The 22,074-nt window shown below is 59.9% G+C and overlaps 1 protein-coding gene across 1 annotated transcript in view; it reads right to left on the bottom strand.

Moving 5' to 3' along the window:
• PRR12 (proline rich 12) overlaps positions 1-21,868 on the bottom strand; it is a 49,859-nt gene extending 27,991 nt beyond the window's left edge. Inside the window, 10 exon segments of the mRNA XM_074531639.1 lie at positions 654-1,337; positions 1,369-2,250; positions 2,253-2,354; positions 2,356-3,558; positions 3,560-3,661; positions 3,664-3,977; positions 3,980-4,027; positions 6,841-7,002; positions 14,778-14,890; positions 21,612-21,868. Of these exon segments, the coding sequence (XP_074387740.1) occupies positions 654-1,337; positions 1,369-2,250; positions 2,253-2,354; positions 2,356-3,558; positions 3,560-3,661; positions 3,664-3,977; positions 3,980-4,027; positions 6,841-7,002; positions 14,778-14,890; positions 21,612-21,697 (3,696 nt within the window). The 5' untranslated portion in view covers positions 21,698-21,868.
• Between the last annotated feature and the right edge of the window lie 206 nt (positions 21,869-22,074).

Genomic DNA, 22,074 nt, shown 5'->3' with positions numbered 1-22,074 from the left:
GCACCCCAACACCCCAATTTCGGGTAATTTTAGACCCATTCCAAGCATCCCAAAACCCCAATTTTGTGCCATTTTTGGCCCATTCCAAACACCCCAAACCCTCCAATTTTGCGTCATTTTAGGGCCATTTGGAGCACCCAAACCCCCCATTTTTGTGCCATTTTCGCCCCATCCTGAGCACCTCAAACCCCAATTTCATGTCATTTTCAGCCCATTCCAAACACCCCAAACCCCCCAATTTTGGGACCATTCCGAGCACCCCAAAACCCCAATTTCGTGCCATTTTCGGCCCATTCCAAGCACCCCAAACCCCCAATTCTGGGTCATTTTCAGGACCATTCCGAGCACCCCAACCTCCCAATTTCGGGTAATTTCAGGCCCATTCCAAGCATCCCAAACCCCCAATTTTGTGCCATTTTAGGGCCATTTGGAGCACCCAAACCCCCCAATTTTGTTCCATTTTCGCACCATCCTGAGCACCCCAAACCTCAATTTCATGTCATTTTCACCCCATTCCAAACACTCCCAAACCCCCCAATTTTGGGACCATTCCGAGCACCCCAAACCCCAAACTTTGGGGACCATTCCAAGCACCCCAACCCCTCCCCAAAACCCCATTTTTGCGCCATTTCCAGCGCACCCCACCCCCTCACCTTGAGCGGCCGCAGCGGCTCCATCCCCTCTCCGTCCTCTCCTCCCTTCTTGCCCCGACCCCGGCCCCTTCCCCGCGGCCTCTTGGCTCCCTCGGGGAAGCCGGGCGGCTCCAGGGGCCGGATCCTGGGCCTGCCCCGCGGCCTGGGCGGCCCTTCCCGCTTGGGCTTGGTGGGTTTGCGGCCTCGCTTCTTGGGAGCCGCGGCGTGGTGGGCGCCGGGGTGCGGGCAGAAGTCGATGTCGCCCATGGGCGTGAGCGGGGCGCGGCGGCAGCTGGAGATGAGGTCGGGCAGCAGGTCCGGGAGGCGCCGCGAGTTGAGGCGGATGTCGGCGGGCACGTCGGCCTTGTCCTCGTCGTCCTCGAACTCGTACTCCTGCGCGTAGGTCTTCTTGGGCGGCGGGAAGGGGTCCCGCTTGCGGAGCAGGTGGAAGGAGGAGGTTTTGAGCAGTTTCTTGGGTTTGGAGGAGCAGAACAGAGGCGTGCTCAGCGGCGGAGGAGGCGGTTTGGGGCCGCCGTCGCCCGTGCTCTGGATCAAACCCAGCGGCTCCGCGTTCACCGTGGAGGGTAACTCGTGTTTGGGGGGCTCCAGCCCCAGCTGAGGGGGCTCCCCGGGGGTCGCCCCGTCCTGCGGGCAGAACGCGGGGTAGCTCTGCCCCATGTCGTACGGAGGGGGAGCCTTCATCCCCTCGGGCCGCGCCGCCTCCAGCGCGGGCCGCGTTGGCGCTGCCTTCCTCCTCCTCCTCCTCGCTGGCCTTGGGGAAATCCTCGGGCGGGGGCCCGAACATGTCCTCCATGCCGGGGAAGAAGCCGCGGTCCTCGTCCTGCAGCAGCGCGTCCGGGAAGCAGATGGACGTGAGGGGCACGAAACGCCCCTTGCCCCCGGCGGGGCTGCCGCCTTCGGCAAACTGATCCTTGGCCTCGGGGGGCACGGCCGGGACCCCCCCTTCGGGGTCCAGCAGGTGCCCGGGGGGTCCCTGGACCCCCGCGCTCTGCCCCAAGTGCGGCTCCAAACCCAAGGGCGGCTCCAAGAAGTCCTGGATCTCTTGGGGAGGGGGCAACACCTCCATGGAGTCGGGGGGCAGCGGCGGCGGCGCTTGGGGGTCCAGGCCTTGCGAGCGCACCTGGTGCAGGTGGGCCTCGAGCAGCAGCTGCGGGGAGGGGGCGGCCGGAGGGGCCGGGGGCGCCGAGGGGGGCGCGGGGGGCGGCGGAGGAGGGGGCGGCGGAGGGGGCGGCATTCGCTGCTGCTCCAGCAGGTGAACGTCGAGCGGCGCCCGGCCCTTGGGCCGCGGGTGCAGCTGGCTCTGCGTGTGCGTCAGCACCGAGGGCAGCAGCGAGCCCCCAGCTCCGGCGAGGGGTCCAGCAGGAGGTTGTGGGGCTCCAACGGGGGTCCCTCGCCCACCAGCCGCCCGTGCTCGGGGGTTTTGGGCAAGGTACGAGTGAGGAGGGGGCGGCTGGCCCAGCTCCTTGCCCCCGGCCAGGTGTTCGGGCGGTTTCTTCATCTCGTACGAGTCCATGGCGGGCGGCGCTTGGTGCCCGTAGTGCACCACCGACGTAGGCCGCCACCTCGCCGCCGCCTCCTCCTCCTCCGCTGGCCCCCCCGGAATTCTTTGCCCCTCTCCGGTTTCTTCTTCTCCTTGAGCAGCGCCAGCTCCAGCGGCGCCTCCAGGTTGGAGTTGGGCCGGATCACGCTCTGCAGTTGGTACCCGCTCCTCCTTGCCCAGCGCGCCGCCGTAGCCCCCCAAGGCTTTGGGGCGCTCCTCGCAGCCCCCCAGCCCCTCTCGGGGCGGGCTGGGCGCCTGCAGCAGGTGCTGGATCAGGAAATCCTCGTCCTCGCTGCGCTCCGCGCCAGCAGCTCCGCCTCGCCCTTGGCCCCTTTGCCGAAATTGGGGGGGCGCTCCCGGCGGGGCTGGGGGCTGCTGCCTGTCGAGCCCCCCGCCCGGCGCGGCGCCGTAACCCTGCGGGGCCATGAAGGACGGCGAGAGCACGGAGCCCAGGTATTTCTGCGACTGCCCCGGCGAGGCCCCGCTCTGCGGCCGCGCCGCCGGCGGCGACTGCAGCGGGCGGATGATGGGCGAGGGGCTGGAGCCGCCCAGGCCGGCGTAGGGCAGCGGCGGCGGGCCGGGCATGGCGGGCGAGTGCCCGGTGGTGCTGTAGCTCAGCGAGGGGCTGGCCGTGGGCAGGCCCTGCGAGGGGGCGGGCGGCCCGTAGCCCCCCCGGCTGCGCCCCCTCGGGCTGCACGCCGTAGGGCAGCGCCTGCAGCTGCTCGGGCGAGTAGGTGCCCGCGGCGCTGACGCACGGCTGCAGCCCGCCCTGCTGCCCGCCCTGCCCCGTGCCCTGGTAGCCGCCGCCCGCTTTGCCCGCCATGTCCCCGGCCTGGCCCCGCGCCAAAGCCGCCCGAGGGCTGCGCTGTCCCCGCCAGGCTCTGCGGCGCGCCGGGGGCCGCTGTAGCCGGGGGCCGCCCCCATGGCCAGCAGGCTCTGCGGCGGCTGGCCCGGTGAGTAGGCCGGAGACTGGCTGGCGATCACCGAGCTGGGCTTGGGCGTGCTGGGCGTGTAGCTGCTCTGGCACTTGGGCGTGTTGGTGGAGCGCGGCGGCTGCCGCGACGCCGAGTAACTCTTGGACTTGCCGCCGTTGCCGCCGGCCGTGCCGCCGTTGCCCGCGGCGCTGGCGCCGCCGGAGTAGCCCGGGGACTGGATGATGGGCCGGTACCCCGGCTCGGGGCGCGGCGCCGCCGGCGCGGCTTTGGGCGGCTGCTGGGAGCCCTCGGAGCTGGCCGGGGACTGCTCGCCCAGCGGGCTGCACGACAGCGGGGCGCGGTGGGCCGGCACCTGCTGGTACGAGCCGCCGCAGCTCAGGTAGTGCTGCAGCCCCGGCGCCGGCGGCAGCTGCGGCTGAGCCGCGCCCGGCCCGCTGGTAGTGCTTGATGACGCTGTCCTGTCGCGATATGGCCGCGCTCGCGCCGCCCGCCGCGTTGGCGCCGCCGAACACGGGCGCGTTGTAGAGCTGCGGCGGCCTGCTCGGTCCGCGGCCAGCAGGTTGAACTGGGACGAACTGGGAGCCGGCCGGTACGGAGGGGTCTGCGCCGGCAGCGCCGAGCCCAGCACGGCCGAGCCCAGGCGGTCGAAGCCCAGCGAGGAGGGCACGGCGGGCTGCGTGGGCTTGATGTGCAGCAGCGGATCGTGCGGGGACAGCAGCCCGTTGGAGCCGGGGCTGAAGGCGGCCTCGGGCAGGCTCAGCGGGGACCCCACCGGGAAGCTGCGGCCGCCGAACGACGCCGGGTGCTGGTAGGGACCCAGCGCCGACGAGGACGGGAAGGTGCCCGAGCCGGCAGGGCGCCCGAGATGAAGAGTTCGGCCGGAGCTGGAGTGTGCATGGCTGGGGAGGGCAGAGAGGAGTGGGCTGAGACAGGGGGGACAGGGGGGAAAGGGTTGGGGGGACCGTGGGATATAGGGGGGATCCTGTTTGGGGAGGGGGAGACAGCCCCAGGGGGAGTGGGGACACAATTTGGGGAGGGGGAGACCCCATTTGGGGAGGGGGTGACAGCCCCAGGGGGAGTGGGGACACAATTTGGGGAGGGGGAGACCCCATTTGGGGAGGGGGAGGACATCCCCAGGGGGAGTGGGGGCACCCTGGGACAACTGGGGACCCCATTTGGGGGGGGGGGAACACCCTGGGACATGTGGAGAACCCATTTGGGTATGGGGGGACCCCATTTGTGTGGGTGGGGGGACACCCACATACACGTGGAGACCCCATTTGGGTAGGGGGGACACCCCCAGGGGGAGTGGGGGCACCCTGGGACCCCATTTGGGTGGGTGGGGGGCACCCAGGTACATGTGGGGACCCCATTTGGGTATGGGGGGACACCCCCAGGGGGAGTGGGGGCACCCTGGGACCCCATTTGGGTGGGTGGGGCGCACCCTGGGACATGTGGAGAACCCATTTGGGTATGGGGGGGACCCCATTTGGGTGGGTGGGGGGGCACCCTGGGACATGTGGGGACCCAATTTGGGGAAGGGGAGAGACCCCGGGGTGAGTGGGGGGACCCTGGGACAAATTGGGACACAATCTGGGGAGGGGGGGACCCCATTTGGGTGGGTGGGGAACACCCAGGTACAACTGGGGACCCCATTTGGGTAGGGGGGGACACCCCCAGGGGGAGTGGGGGCACCCAGGTACAACTGGGGACCCCATTTGGGGAGGGGAGAACACCCTGGGACATGTGGAGAACCCATTTGGGTATGGGGGGACCCCATTTGGGTGGGTGGGGGGCATCCTGGGACATGTGAGGACTCTATTTGGGTAGGGGGGGACACCCACAGGGTGAGTGGGGGCACCCTGGGACCCCATTTGGGGAGGGGGGGAACACCCAGGTACATGTGAGGACCCCATTTGGGGAGGGGGGAACACCCTGGGACATGTGGAGAACCCATTTGGGTATGGGGGGACCCCATTTGTGTGGGTGGGGGGACACCCACATACACGTGGAGACCCCATTTGGGTAGGGGGGACACCCCCAGGGGGAGTGGGGGCACCCTGGGACCCAATTTGGGTGGGTGGGGGGCACCCTGGGACAGGTGGGGACCCAATTTGGGTATGGGGGGACCCCATTTGGGTGGGTGGGGGGACACCCATGTACACATGGAGACCCCATTTGTGTGGGTGGGGGGCACCCAGGTACATGTGGGGACCCCATTTGGGTAGGGGGGACACCCCCAGGGGGAGTGCGGGCACCCTGGGACCCCATTTGTGTGGGTGGGGGGCACCCTGGGACAGGTGGGGACCCAATTTGGGAGGGTGGGGGGCACCCACGTACACATGGAGACCCCATTTGGGTGGGTGGGGGATACCCTGGGACATGTGGGGACTCTATTTGGGTAGGGGGAGACCGCATTTGGGAGGGTTGGGGGCACCCACATACACATGGAGACCCCATTTGGGTGGGTGGGGGGCACCCTGGGACATGTGGGGACACAATCTGGGGAGGGGGGGACCCCATTTGTGTGGGTGGGGGGCACCCAGGTACATGTGGGGACCCCATTTGGGTAGGGGGGACACCCCCAGGGGGAGTGGGGGCACCCTGGGACCCCATTTGGGTGGGTGGGGGGCACCATTTGGGTGGGTGGGGGGCACCCTGGGACATGTGCGGACCCCATTTGGGGTAAATGGGGACCCCCCCCGGGGCAAATGGTGACTCCCAAGTGCAGAAGAAACCCCCCCAGTATAAAATAAAATAAAATAAAATAAAATAAAATAAAATAAAATAAAATAAAATAAAATAAAATAAAATAAAATCCCTCCCCTAAAACCAAAGCAACATAAAGACCCCCTCCCCAAAAAAAAGCCCCCAGACCCACCAGTTCGCAAGGAGGGCATGCAGAACTGAGACCCCTCCCCAAAACCCCCAGGAGAGGGTGCAGAACTGGGACCCCCTCCCAAAAAAAACCAACCCAAACTCCCCCAGAAGGGCATCGAACTGGGACCCCCCCTCCAAACGAAGCCCCCAGACCCACCAGTCCGCCAGGAGGGCGTGCAGAACTGGGACCCCCCACCCCAATAAAACCCCCCAAACGAAGCCCCCAGACCCACCGGTCTGCCAGGAGGGTGTGCGGAACTGAGACCCCTCCCCAAAACCCCCAGGAGAGGGTGCAGAACTGGGACCCCCCCCTCAAAATGAAGCCCCCAGACCCACCGGTCTGCCAGGAGGGCGTGCAGAACTGGGACCCCCCACCCCAATAAAACCCCCCAACAGAAGCCCCCAGACCCACCAGTCTGCCAGGAGGGTGTGCGGAACTGAGACCCCTCCCCAAAACCCCCAGGAGAGGGTGCAGAACTGGGACCCCCCCCCAAAAAAAACCAACCCAAACTCCCCCAGAAGGGCATTAAACTGGGACCTCCCTCTCAAAACGAAGCCCCCAGACCCACCGGTCTGCCAGGAGGGGTGCAGAACTGGGACCACCCACCCCAATAAAACCCCCCAAACGAAGCCCCCAGACCCACCAGTCTGCCAGGAGGGTGTGTGGAACTGAGACCCCTCCCCAAAAAAAACCAACCGAAACTCCCCCAGGAGGGCATCGAACTGGGACCCCCCTCAAAACGAAGCCCCCAGACCCACCGGTCTGCCAGGAGGGCGTGCGGAACTGGGACCCACCCCAATAAAACCCCCCAAACGAAGCCCCCAGACCCACCGGTCTGCCAGGAGGGCGTGCGGAACTGGGAGAGCAGGGACGAGGCCGAGGGTCCGGGCTGGGGTCCCCGCGACTCCAGCGCTGAGATCAGGTTCATGACGGAGGCGTCGGGGGCGGCGCCCCCCGCGTGGTGCAGCCCCGTCTCAAAGAGCCCCGAGAGACCTGGGGACATGGGGACAGATTGGGGACATGGGGACAGCTTGGGGACACCCTGGGGACACCTTAGGGACACCCTGAGACAGAGCCCTGACAGCCCTGGGGACATGGGGACAGCTTGGGGACACCATGGGACACTGTGGGGACACCCTGGGGACAGCTTAGGGACACCCTGAGATAGAGCCCCGACAGACCTGGGGACATGGGGACAGCTTGGGGACACCATGGGACACTATGGGGACACCCTGGGGACAGCTTGGGGACAGCTGGGGGTAGAGCCCTGAGAGCCCTGGGGACATGGGGACACCTTGGGGACATGGGGACACCCTGGGGACACTGCGGGGACACCCTGAGATAGAGCCCCGAGAGACCTGGGGACATGGGGACACCTCGGGGACACCTTGGGGATACCTTGGGGACACCCTGGGGACAGTTTGGGGTGACCCTGCATGGTGCAACCCCCTCTCAAAGAGCCCCGAGATCTGGGGACATGGGGACAGCTTGGGGACACCCTGGGGACACCCTGAGATAGAGCCCCGACAGCCCTGGGGACATGGGGACAGCTTGGGGACATGGGGACACTGTGGGGACACCCTGGGGACACCCTGGGATAGAGCCCCGACAGCCCTGGGGACATGGGGACAGCTTGGGGACATGGGGACACTGTGGGGACACCCTGGGGACACCTTGGGAACACCCTGAGATAGAGCCCCGACAGACCTGGGGACATGGGGACAGCTTGGGGACATGGGGACAGCTTGGGGACACCCTGGGATAGAGCCCCGAGAGACCTGGGGACATGGAGACAGCTTGGGGACATGGGGACAGCTTGGGGACACTGTGGGGACACCCTGGGATAAAGCTCCGACAGCCCTGGGGACATGGGGACACCTTGGGGACATGGGGACAGCTTGGGGACACCCTGGGGATACCCTGGGATAGAGCCCCGAGAGACCTGGGGGGGACATGGGGACAGCTTGGGGACATGGGGACAGCTTGGGGACACCATGGGACACTGTGAGGACACCCTGGGGATACCCTGGGATAGAGCCCCGAGAGACCTGGGGACATGGGGACAGCTTGGGGACACCATGGGACACTGTGGGGACACCATGGGATAGAGCCCCGAGAGACCTGGGGACAGCTTGGGGACACCTTGGGGACACCTTGGGACAGCTTGGGGACACCATGGGGACAGCTTGGGACAGCTTGGGGACACCCTGGGATAGAGCCTCGACAGCCCTGGGGACATGGGGACAGACTGGGGACACCATGAGACATTGTGGGGACACCCTGGGATAGACCCCGAGAGACCTGGGGACATGGGGACAGCTTGGGGACACCCTGGGGACACTGTGGGGATACCCTGGGGACACCCTCGGATAGAGCCCTGAGAGACCTGGGGACATGGGGACAGCTTGGGGACACCATGGGACACTGTGGGGATACCCTGGGGACACCCTCGGATAGAGCCCTGAGAGACCTGGGGACATGGGGACAGCTTGGGGACACCGTGGGACATTGTGGGGACACCATGGGGACACCCTGGGATAGAGCCCCGACAGCCCTGGGGACATGGGGACAGCTTGGGGACACCCTGGGGATACCCTGGGATAGAGCCCCGAGAGACCTGGGGACATGGGGACAGCTTGGGGACACTGTGGGACACTGTGGGGACACCATGGGACATTGTGGGGACACCATGGGGACACCCTGGGATAGAGCCCCGACAGCCCTGGGGACATGGGGACAGATTGGGGACACCATGGGATAGAGCCCCGAGAGACCTGGGGGGGACATGGGGACACCTTGGGGACACCATGGGACACTGTGGGGACACCCTGGGGACACCTTGGGGACACCCTGAGACAGAGCCCTGACAGCCCTGGGGACATGGGGACAGCTTGGGGACACCATGGGACACTGTGGGGACACCATGGGATAGAGCCCCGAGAGACCTGGGGACAGCTTGGGGACACCTTGGGGACACCATGGGACAGCTTGGGGACACCATGGGGACAGCTTGGGGACACCTTGGGACACCCTGGGATAGAGCCTCGACAGCCCTGGGGACATGGGGACAGACTGGGGACACCATGAGACATTGTGGGGACACCCTGGGATAGAGCCCCGAGAGACCTGGGGACATGGGGACAGCTTGGGGACACCCTGGGGACACTGTGGGGACACCCTGGGGACACCCTCGGATAGAGCCCTGAGAGACCTGGGGACATGGGGACAGCTTGGGGACACCATGGGACACTGTGGGGATACCCTGGGGACACCCTCGGATAGAGCCCTGAGAGACCTGGGGACATGGGGACAGCTTGGGGACACCCTGGGGACACTGTGGGGACACCCTGGGGACACCCTCGGATAGACCCCTGAGAGACCTGGGGACATGGGGACAGCTTGGGGACACCATGGGACACTATGGGGACACCCTGGGGACACCCTGGGATAGAGCCCTAAGGGACATGGGGACAGCTTGGGGACACCGTGGGACATTGTGGGGACACCATGGGGACACCCTGGGATAGAGCCCCGACAGCCCTGGGGACATGGGGACAGCTTGGGGACACCCTGGGGATACCCTGGGATAGAGCCCCGAGAGACCTGGGGACAGCTTGGGGACAGCTTGGGGACACCTTGGGACACTGTGGGGACACCCTGGGATAGAGCCCCGAGAGACCTGGGGACAGCTTGGGGACAGCTTGGGGACATGGGGACAGCTTGGGGACACTGTGGGGACACCCTGGGATAGAGCCCTGACAGCCCTAGAGACATGGGGACACCTTGGGGACAGCTTGCTGACACCTTGGGGACAGTTTGGGGTGACCCCGTGTGGTGCAGCCCCGTCTCAAAGAGCCCCGAGAGACCTGGGGGGGACATGGGGACACCTTGGGGACAGCTCGGGGACAAAGGGCAAAATGTGAGGGGAAAAGGGGGAAATGTGAGAAAAAAGAGGGAAATGTGAGGGGAAAATGGGGGAAATGTGAGGAAAAAGGGGGAAATGTGAGGGAAAATGGGGAAATGTGAGGGGAGAAAAGGGCTGGAAATGTGAGGGGAAAAAAGCAGGAAATGTGAGGGCAGAAAAGGGCGGGAAATGTGAGGGGGAAAAAGCAGGAAATGTGAGGGGAGAAACGAGAGAAATGTGAGGGGGAAAAGGTGGGAAATATGAGGGGAAAAGGGGGAAATGTGAGGGGAAAAAGGGGGAAATGTGAGGGAAAAAGTGGGAAATGTGAGGGGAAATAAGCAGGAAATGGGAGGGGAGAAAAGGGCGGGAAACGTGAGGGGAAAAACGAGATAAATGTGAGGGGAAAAAGGTGGGAAATATGAGGGGAAAAGGGGAGAAATGTGAGGGGGAATAGTGAGATGGGAAATGTGAGGGGAAAAGGAGAAATGTGAGGAAAAAGGGGGAAATGTAAGGGGAAAAAAGCAGGAAACGTGAGGGGAGAAAAGGGCGGGAAATGTGAGGGGAAAAGTGAGGTGGGAAATATGAGGGAAAAAGTGGGAAATGTGAGGGGAAAATGGGGGAAATGTGAGGGGAAAAAGGGGGAAATGTGAGGAAAAAGAGAGAAATGTGAGGGGAGAAAAGGGCGGGAAATGTGAGGGGAAAAATGAAAGAAATGTGAGGGAAAAAGTGGGAAATGTGAGGGGAAAATGGGGGAAATGTGAGGGGAAAAAGGGGGAAATGTGAGGGAAAAGGGGGAAATGTAAGGGGAAAAAAGCAGGAAATGTGAGGGGAGAAAAGGGCAGGAAATGTGAGGGGAAAAGGCGGGAAATGTGAGGGGAAAAACGAGAGAAATGTGAGGGGAAAAAGGTGGGAAATATGAGGGGAAAATTTGAGAAATATGAGGGGAAATGTGAGGGGAAAATTTGAGAAATATGAGGGGAAAAGGGGGAAATGTGAGGGGGAAAAGTGAGGTGGGAAATGTGAGGGGAAAATGAGGGAAATGTGAGGGGAAAAAGGGGGAAATGTGAGAAAAAAGGGGGAAATGTGAGGAGAGAAAAGGGGGAAATGTGAGGAGAGAAAAGGGCAGGAAATGTGAGGGGAAAAACGAGATAAATGTGAGGGGGAAAAGGTGGGAAATATGAGGGGAAAAGGGGAGAAATGTGAGGGGGAAAAGTGAGGTGGGAAATGTGAGGGGAAAAAGGGATAAATGTGAGGGGAAATGTGAGGGGAATATTTGAGAAATATGAGGGGAAAAGGGGGAAATGTGAGGGGGGAAAAGGGAGGTGGGAAATGTGAGGGAAAAAGTGGGAAATGTGAGGGGAAAAAGGGGGAAATGTGAGGGAAAAACAAGAGAAATGTGAGGGGAAAAAGGTGGGAAATGTGAGAGGAAAAAGGGAGAAATGTGAGGAAAAAGGGGGAAATGTGAGGGGAAAATGGGGGAAACGTGAGGGGAAAAATGAGAGAAATGTGAGGGAAAAAGTGGGAAATGTGAGGGAAAATGGGGGAAATGTGAGGGGAAAAAGGGGGAAATGTGAGGAGAAAAGGGAAACATGAGGGGAGAAAAAGTGAGGAACATGAGGGGCAAAGAGTGGGAAACGTGAGGGGAAAATGGGTGGGAAATGAGACAACAAAGCAAAAAGAAATGAAAAGGTAAAAATTGGTGGAAAACGTTAGGAGGAAAAGTGTGAAAAAATGTGAGAAAAAGAAAGGCGTAAAACTTGAGGGGAAAAAATGGTGGGAAATGCAAAAATTGAAGGAGCCAGAAACCTGAGGGGAAAAATGTGAGGGGGAAAAAAGAGCCTGAGGGAAGAATTGGTGAGAAATGTGAGGGTAAAAAACGTGGAAAATGTGAGGGGGAAAAAGAGTGGGAAACATGAGGGGAAGAAGTGTGAGAAATGTGAGAGGAAAGTGAGTGGGAAATGTGAGAGGGAAAAGGGCGGGAAACGTGAGGGGAGAAAAAGGGAGGGAAATGAGACAACAAAGCAAAAGGAAATGAAAAGGGAAAAATTGGTGGGAAATGCTAGGGGGAAAAAACTGAGAAATGTGAGAGGCAAAGAGTGAGAATTGTGAGGGAAAAACGAGTGGGAAACGTGAGGGGAGGAAAAGGAGGGAAACGTGAGGGGGAAAAGGGCGGGAAATGTGAAGGGAAAAAGGTGAAAAATGGGAGGCAAAAACGGAAGTAAATTTGAGGGAAAAGGATGGGAAATGAGAGGAAGAAAAGTTATAAAACAAGAGGAGAAAAGGTGGGAAATGTGAGGGAAAAAATGTGGGAAATATGGGGGGGAAAAGGGCAGGAAATGTGAGGGGAGAAAAGAGCGGGAAACGTGAGGGGAAAAAGGTGAAAAATGGAAGGCAAAAAAGGACAATAAACTTGAGCGAAAAGGATGGGAAATGAGAGAAAGAAAAGGTATAAAACAAGGGCAGAAAAGGTGGGAAATGTGAGGGAAAAAAATGTGGGAAATGTGGGGGGAAAAAGGGCAGGAAATGTGAGGGGAGAAAAGAGCGGGAAATGTGCGGGGAAAATGGGAGGAAAATGAGACAACAAAGCAAAAGGAAATGAAACAGGGAAAAACTGGTGGGAGAAGTTAGGGGGAAAAGAGTGAAAAATGTGAGAAGCACAGACAGAGAAATGTGAGGGAAAAATGAGTGGGAAACGTGAAGGGAGGAAAGGGAGGGAAACGTGAGGGGGAAAAGGGCGGGAAATGTGAAGGGAAAAGGGTGAAAAATGGAAGGCAAAAAGAGAAGTAAATTTGAGAGAAAAAGATGGGAAATGAGAGGAAGAAAAGTTATGAAACAAGAGGAGAAAAGATGGAAAATCTGAGGGGAAAAAGGGGGGAAATCTGAGGGAAAAAATGGCGGGAAAGGTGAGGGGGAAAAAGGGCGGGAAACGTGAGGGGAAATTGAGTGGGAAATGAAACAACAAAGACAAAGGAAAAGGGAAAAATTGGTAGGAAATATTAGGGGAAAAATAGTGAGAAATGTGAGAGGCAAAGACTGAGAAATGTAAGGGAAAAATGAGTGGGAAACGTAAGGGGAGGAAAGGGAGGGAAACGTGAGGGGAGAAAGGGTGGGAAATGTGAGGGGAAAAAGGTGAAAAATGGAAGGCAAATAGGGAAGTAAATTTGAGAGAAAAAGATGGGAAATGAGAGGAAGAAAAGTTATAAAAAAAAGAGGAGAAAAGATGGAAAATGTGAGGGGAAAAAAGGGGGGAAATATGAGGGAAAAAATGGCGGGAAAGGATGAGGGGGGAAAAGGGCGGGAAACGTGAGGGGAAATTGAGTGGGAAATGAAACAACAAAGACAAAGGGAAAAATTGGTAGGAAATATTAGGGGAAAAATAGTAGGAATGTGAGAGGCAAAGACTGAGAAATGTGAGGGAGAAATGAGTAGGAAATGCAAGGGGAGGAAAGGGAGGGAAACGAGAGGGAAAAAAGGCCAGAAATGGAAGGCAAAAAGGGATATAAATTTGAGGGAAAAGGATGGGAAATGAGAGGAAGAAAAGTTATAAAAAAAAGGGGAGAAAAGGGTGGAAATGTGAGGGGGAAAAGGGCGGGAAACGTGAGGGGAGAAAAGGGCGGGAAACGTGAAGAGAAAAATGGCGGGAAACGTGAGGGGACAACGTCCCAGGGTGACACCGAGTTGGAGTGTCAAGGTGACAAGGTGACACAGGGACCTGGCGTGGCGGTGCTACGTGGTCAGGGTGACACAGGGTGTCCATGGGTGATGGGGGGTGACAGGAGGTGACAAAGGGTGGCACAAGGTGACAAAAGGTGGCAGGAGGTGTTAGAGGTAACGGTGACAGAAAGTGACAGAACATAACAAAAGGTGAAGGCAGTAGGTGACAGAGGTGACAGAAATGGCAGAGGGTGAAGGGGGATGGCAGTGGGTGACAGCAGGAGACAAAAGGTGGCAGGAAGTGACAGGAGGTGGCAGTAGGTGACCGAGTGTACCAGAGGTGACAGAAAGAGACAAAAGGTGACAATAGGTGACAGAAGTGACGGAAGGTGACGGTGGGTGGGAGTAGGAGATAAAAGGTGACAGTAGGTGACAGAAGATAACAGTGGGTGACAAAGGTGACAATCGGTGACAGCAGGTGACAGAGGTGACAGAGGTGACAGAAGCTGACAGTGGGTGACAGCAGGTGACAGAGGTGACAGTGGGTGACAGAAGCTGACAGAGGTGACAAAGAGTGACAATAGGTGACACACAGGTGACAATGGGTGACAATTGGTGCCAGCAGGTGACACACAGGTGACAATGGGTGATTACGGGTGCCACCCAGGTGACAGTGGGTGACAATGGGTGACACTCAGGTGACAATGGGTGCCAATGGGTGACTGTGGGTGCCACCCAGGTGACAAAGGGTGTCAATGGGTGACAATGGAATGACAATGGGTGCCACCCAGGTGACAGCAGGTGACAATGGGTGACACTCAGGTGACAATGGGTGCCAATGGGTGACTGTGGGTGCCAATGGGTGCCAGTGGGTGACAATGGGTGACACACAGGTGACAAAGGGTGACAATGGATAACACACAGGTGACAATGGGTGACACACAGGTGACAACGGGTGCCACCCAGGTGACAGTGGGTGACAATGGGTGACAATGGGTGCCACCCAGGTGACAAAGGGTGACAATGGGTGACACACAGGTGATAATGGGTGACACACAGGTGACAATGGGTGACAATGGATGACACACAGGTGACAATGGGTACCGATGGGTGACACACAGGTGACAATGGGTGACACACAAGTGACAATGGGTGACACACAGGTGACAATGGGTGCCAATGGGTGCCACGGGTGCCGCAGGGGCCGTACCTGGCGGGTGGTGGTTGGCCGCATAGCCCTGCAGCGGGTGGGGCGCTCCGTACGGCTGCCGGTGCAGCAGGTCGGGGTCGGGGTGGGACCCCCGCGAGCCCCCGTACACCAGGCTGGGACAGACAGACAGACAGACAGACAGGAGATTGTCACATTGCGGCATTGTCACATCATCCCCCGTACCAAAACATCCCCCGTACACCAGGCTGGGACGGACAGACAGACAGACAGACAGGAGATTGTCACATTGCGGCATTGTCACATCCCCCCCATCCCCTGTACACCAGGCTGGGACGGACAGACAGACAGACAGACAGGAGATTGTCACATTGCGGCATTGTCACATCATCCCCCGTACCAAAATATCCCCCGTACACCAGGCTGGGACGGACAGACAGACAGACAGACAGGAGATTGTCACATCATGGCATTGTCACATCCCCCATACCAAAATATCCCCCATACACCAGGCTGGGACAGACAGACAGACAGACAGGAGATTGTCACATTGCGGCATTGTCACATCATCCCCCGTACACCAGGCTGGGACGGACAGACAGACAGACAGACAGGAGATTGTCACATTGCGGCATTGTCACATCCCCTGTGCCAGAATATCCCCCATACACCAGGCTGGGACGGACAGACAGACAGACAGGAGATTGTCACATTGCGGCATTGTCACATCCCCTGTGCCAAAATATCCCCCATAAACCAGGCTGAGACGGACAGACAGACAGACAGACAGGAGATTGTCACCTCGCGGCATTGTCGCATCCCCCCCATCTCCTGTACACCAGGCTGGGACGGACAGACAGACAGACAGACAGGAGATTGTCACATCATGGCATTGTCACATCCCCCCCATCCCCCGAACACCAGGCTGGGACAGACAGACAGACAGGAGATTGTCACATTGCGGCATTGTCACATCCCCCCCATCCCCTGTACACCAGGCTGGGACAGACAGACAGACAGACAGACAGACAGGTGTGCCACACGGATTGTCACCTCCCCTGTGCCAAAACAACCTCCTGACCCATCACAGCCCCCCCCCTTGTACACCAGGCTGGGACGGACAGACAGACAGACAGGTGTGACTGCCACCACCCCACAACACTGTGACAGGTGTGACACTGATGTGTGACCTGTGTACAGGTGTGACACAGGTGTGACAGGTGTGTGACACAGCTGTGACACAGGTGTGACACAGGTGTGACGCAGGTGTGACACAGGTGTGAGCCCCATGGGTGTGACACAGGTGTGTGACCTGTGTACAGGTGTGACACAGGTGTGACAGGTGTGTGACACAGGTGTGACACAGGTGTGAGCCCCACGGGTGTGACACAGGTGTGTGACCTGTGTACAGGTAAGACACCCACACACGTGTGGCAGACAGGCACACACAGGTGTGACACAGCCCTACAAAGGTGTGGCAGAGGCACTGACACATGGGTGTGACACACCTACACAGGTGTGACACTGACACACGGGTGTGACACAGGCACACACAGGTGTGACACTGACACACGGGTGTGACACACCCACACAGGTGTGACACTGACACACGGGTGTGACACAGGCACACACAGGTGTGACACTGACACACAGGTGTGACACAGGTGACACGTGTGACACAGGGCCACACAGGTGTGACACACCCACACAGGTGTGACACAGGTGACACGTGTGACACAGGCACACACAGGTGTGACAGACACACACACGGGTGTGACACACCTACACAGGTGTGATACTGACACACGTGTGACACAGGCACACACAGGTGTGACACAACTCTACAAAGGTGTGGCAGACACACACAGGTGTGACACAGGCACTGACACATGCGTGTGACACTGACACACAGGTGTGACACACCCACACAGGTGTGACATAGGTGACACGTGTGACACAGGCACACACAGGTGTGACACTGACACACACACAGGTGTGACACCCCAAGTCCCAGAGCACCCCGAGTCCTGCTGCACCCCAGAACCCGGTACAGCGGGATCCCAGCACCCAAATCCCGGAGCACCCCAATCCTGGAGCACCCCAGTCCTGGAGCACCCCAATTCCAGAGCACCCCAATCCTGGAGCACCCCAAATCCTGCTACAATGAGATCCCAGCACCCCAAATCCTGGAGCACCCCAAATCCTGGAGCACCCCAAATCCTGGAGCACCCCAAATCCTGGAGCAGGATCCCAGCCCCCCAAATCCTGGAGCACCCCAGTCCTGGAGCACCCCAAATCCTGGAGCACCCCAAATCCTGGAGCAGGATCCCAGCCCCCCAAATCCTGGAGCACCCCAGTCCTGGAGCACCCCAAATCCTGGAGCACCCCAATCCTGCTACAGCAGGATCCCATCACCCCAAATCCTGGAGCACCCCAAATCCTGGAGCACCCCAAATCCTGGAGCGGGATCCCAGCACCCCAGTCCTGGAGCACCCCAAATCCTGCTACAATGAGATCCCAGCATCCCAAATCCCGGAGCACCCCAGTCCTGGAGCACCCCAAATCCCACTGCACCCCCAAACTTGATACAACAGGACCCCCAGCACCCCAAATCCCAGAGCACCCCAAATCCCAGAGTAACGGGATCCCAGCACACCCCAAATCCCAGGGTAACAGAACTGCAGGACCCCAACACTGCTGGGACACCCCAAATCCTGGAGCACCTCAAATCCTGGTGTAACGGGACCCCCCACCCCAAATCCTGGAGTAACGGGATCACAGCATCCCAATCTTCCTGCACCCCAAATCCCGGTGTAAGGGGACCCCCCCCTCACCCCAAATCCCAGTGTAATGGGATTGCAGGACCTTGATAACTGTTGGGACACCCCAAATCCCAGAGCACCCCAAATCCCGGTGTAAGGGGATCACAGCATGCCAAACCTCCTGCACCCCAAATCCCAGCACCCCCTAAATCCTGGTGCAATGGGACCCCCACCCCAAATCCCAGCACCCCCTAAATCCTGGTGCAATGGGACCCCCACCCCAAATCCCAGCACCCCCTAAATCCTGGGGCAATGGGACCCCCACCCCAAATCCCAGCACCCCCTAAATCCTGGTGCAATGGGACCCCCACCCCAAATCCCAGCACCCCCTAAATCCTGGTGCAATGGGACCCCCACCCCAAATCCCAGCACCCCCTAAATCCTGGTGCAATGGGACCCCCACCCCAAATCCCAGCACCCCCTAAATCCTGGTGCAATGGGACCCCCACCCCAAATCCCAGCACACCCCAAATCTCGGTGTAACGGGATTGCAGGACCCCAACACTGCTGGGACACCCCAAATCCCTCAGCGCCCCAAATCCCAGAGGAACGGGACCCCCTCACCCCAAATCCTTCACCACCCCAAATCCTGATGTAACAAGACCCCCTCACCCCAAATCCCGCTGTAACGGGACCCCCATATCTCAAAGCCCCCTCACCCCAAATCCCGCTGTATTGGGACTCCCTGCTCCCAAATCCCAGAGTAACGGGACCCTGCACCCCAAAATCCTGATGTAACAAGAACCCCTCACCCCAAATCCCAGCACACCCCAAATCTCGGTGTAACGGGATTGCAGGACCCCAACACTGCTGGGACACCCCAAATCCCTCAGCGCCCCAAATCCCAGAGGAACGGGACCCCCTCACCCCAAATCCTTCAGCACCCCAAATCCTAGTATAACAGGGCCCCTCACCCCAAATTTCTCCAGCACATCCCAAATCCCGGTGTAAGGGAATCCCAGCACCCCAAATCCTGAAGGAACGGGACCCCAAACCCCCTCTCACCCCAAATCCCGCTGCAATGGGACCCTGCACCCCAAATCCCCGTCACCCCAAATCCCGGTGTAACGGGATCACAGCATCCCAAATCCTTCTGCACCCCAAATCCCACATCCCAGAGCAATGGGATCCCCTCACCCCAAATCCTGGTGTAACGGGATCCCAGCATCCCAAATCCTTCTGCACCCCAAATCCCAGCACATCCTGGAGCAATGGGACCCCGTCACCCCAAATCTCAGGGGAATAGGATCCCCTCACCCCAAATCCCGGTGTAACGGGACCCCCTCACCCCAAATTCCTCCAGCACACCCCATGCTGTAATGGGATCCAGATCCCATGCTGTAATGGGATCACAGCATCCCGAACCTCCTGCACCCCAAATTCCGCTGTAACAGGGTCACAGCATCCCAAACCTCCTGCACCCCAAATCCCAGCATAACAGGAACACAGCATCCCAAACCTCCTGCACCCCAAATCCTGCTGTAATGTGGTCACAGCATCCTGAACCTCCTGCACCCCAAATCCCACAGGAATGGGATCCTGCACCCCAAATCCCAGTGTAACAGGATCACAGCACCCCAAGCCTCCTGCACCCCAAAATCCCAGAGTAATGGAATTGCAGAACCCCAAATCCCAGCACACCCCAAATCCCGCTGTATTGGGACTCCCTGCCCCCAGAGCCCAGAGGAACGGGATCCTGCACCCTAAATCCCAACACCCCCAAATCCTGATGTAACAAGACCCCCTCACCCCAAATCCCGGTGTAACGGGATCACAGCATCCCAAACCTCCCGCACCCCAAATCCCAGAATAACGGGACCCCCATACCTCAAACCCCCTCACCCCAAATCCTGCTGTATTGGGACTCCCTGCACCCCAAAGCCCAGAGGAACGGGACCCTGCACCCCAAAATCCTGATGTAACAAGAACCCCTCACCCCAAATCCCAGCGTACCCCAAACCCCGCTGTAACGGGACACTGCACCCCAAATTCCGGTGTAACGGGATCCCAGCAGTCCAAACCTCCCGCACCCCAAATCCCAGAATAACGGGACCCCCTCACCTCAAAGCCCCCTCACCCCAAATCCCGCTGTATTGGGACTCCCTGCACCCCAAATCCCAGAGGAACGGGACCCTGCACCCCAAATCTCAGCACATCCCCAATCCCGGTGTAACGGGACCCCCGTCACCCCAAATCTCTCAGCACCCCAAATTCCATCACATCCCAAAGCCCAGAGTAACGGGACCCCCTCACCCCAAAATCCTGATGTAACAAGACCCCCTCACCCCAAATCCCAGCGTACCCCAAACCCCGGTGTAACGGGATCGCAGCACCCCAAACCTCCCGCACCCCAAATCCCGCTGTAACGGAACCCCCTTACCTCAAACCCCCCTCACCCCAAATCCCGCTGTATTGGGACTCCCTGTCCCCAAAGCCCAGAGTAACGGGACCCTGCACCCCAAATCCCAACACCCCCAAATCCTGATGTAACAAGACCCCCTCACCCCAAATTCAGGTGTAACGGGATCGCAGCACCCCAAACCTCCCGCACCCCAAATCCCACATCCCAGAGTAACGGGAGCCCCTCACCCCAAATCCCGGTGTAATGGGATCGCAGCACCCCAAACCTCCCGCACCCCAAATCCCAGAATAACGGGACCCCTTCACCCCAAATCCCTCAGCACCCCAAATCTCAGCACATCCCAAATCCCGCTGTAACGGGACCCTGCACCCCAAATCCCAACACCCCCAAATCCTGATGTAACAAGACCCCCTCACCCCAAATCCCGGTGTAACGGGATCACAGCATCCCAAACCTCCTGCACCCCAAATCCCAGAATAACGGGACCCCCATACCTCAAACCCCCCTCACCCCAAATCCCGCTGTATTGGGACTCCCTGCACCCCAAACCCCAGAGTAACGGGACCCTGCACCCCAAATCTCAGCACATCCCCAATCCCGGTGTAATGGGACACACCTCACCCCAAATCTCTCAGCACCCCAAATTCCATCACATCCCAAAGCCCAGAGTATCGGGACCCCCTCACCCCAAAATCCTGATGTTACAAGAACCCCTCACCCCAAATCACAGCGTACCCCAAATCCCGGTGTAACGGGATCGCAGCATCCCAAACCTCCCGCACCCCAAATCCCACATCCCAGAGTAACGGGAGCCCCTCACCCCAAAATCCTGATGTAACAAGAACCCCTCACCCCAAATCCCAGCGTACCCCAAACCCCGGTGTAACAGGATCCCAGCATCCCAAACCTCCCGCACCCCAAATCCCAGAATAACGGGACCCCCATACCTCAAAGCCCCCTCACCCCAAATCCTGCTGTATTGGGACTCCCTGACCCCAAATCCCAGAGGAACGGGACCCTGCACCCTAAATCTCAGCACATCCCCAATCCCGGTGTAATGGGACACACCTCACCCCAAATCTCAGCACATCCCCAATCCCGGTGTAATGGGACACACCTCACCCCAAATCTCTCAGCACCCCAAATTCCATCACATCCCAAAGCCCAGAGTAACGGGACCCCCTCACCCCAAAATCCTGATGTAACAAGAACCCCTCACCCCAAATCACAGCGTACCCCAAATCCCGGTGTAACGGGATCCCAGCATCCCAAACCTCCCGCACCCCAAATCCCACATCCCAGAGTAACGGGAGCCCCTCACCCCAAATCCCGGTGTAATGGGATCGCAGCACCCCAAACCTCCCGCACCCCAAATCCCAGAATAACGGGACCCCTTCACCCCACATCCCTCAGCACCCCAAATCTCAGCACATCCCAAACCCCGCTGTAACGGGACCCTGCACCCCAAATCCCGGTGTAACGGGATCACAGCATCCCAAACCTCCCGCACCCCAAATCCCAGAATAACGGGACCCCTTCACCCCACATCCCTCAGCACCCCAAATCTCAGCACATCCCAAACCCCGCTGTAACGGGACCCTGCACCCCCCAACCCCCCTCACCCCATCCCCCTCCCCTCCCCACTGCGCGCCCCCTTCCTCCCGCCCCCCTCCCGCTCCCCCCGGGGCTCACCTGGCCTTGGCCGAGCGCTCGTAGCTCCAGCCGGGCCCGGCGCTGAGCGGGTCCCCGAACCCGGCGGCCGGGTAGTTCCTGTCCATGGGGGCGGCGCCCCCCGGGGCCGGGCGGGGGTCGAGGGCCGGGGGGGCCGGGGGGCGGCCGGGCGGGGGGCGCCTCACGGAGCCGCCATGATGGAGCGGGGCCGCGCGCCGCCGCTTCCTCCCACACTGCACCGCGCGGGGCCCGAGCGGGGCCGCGCGCCGGCGGGAGCGCGGCGGGAGGAGGCGGGGCCGGCGCGGGCCAATAGGGGGAGAGGGGCGGGGTCAAGGTGTTGCCGTATAAGGGAAAAGGGGCGGGGAAAGCGGCGCGGGGAGACAATGTCTGTGAGGGGGAAAGGGGCGGGGCCGAGCGCGGCCGTAAATGGGCAAATGGGCGTGGCCATGCAGTGGCGGGAGCGCTGAGGGGGCGGGGCCACGCG

This window comes from Zonotrichia albicollis, chromosome 38, assembly GCF_047830755.1.
Source record: "Zonotrichia albicollis isolate bZonAlb1 chromosome 38, bZonAlb1.hap1, whole genome shotgun sequence".
Lineage (NCBI taxonomy): Eukaryota > Metazoa > Chordata > Aves > Passeriformes > Passerellidae > Zonotrichia > Zonotrichia albicollis.
The sequence above is the reverse complement of the archived record's forward strand: the minus strand, read 5'-3'. Positions and strand labels throughout refer to the sequence as shown.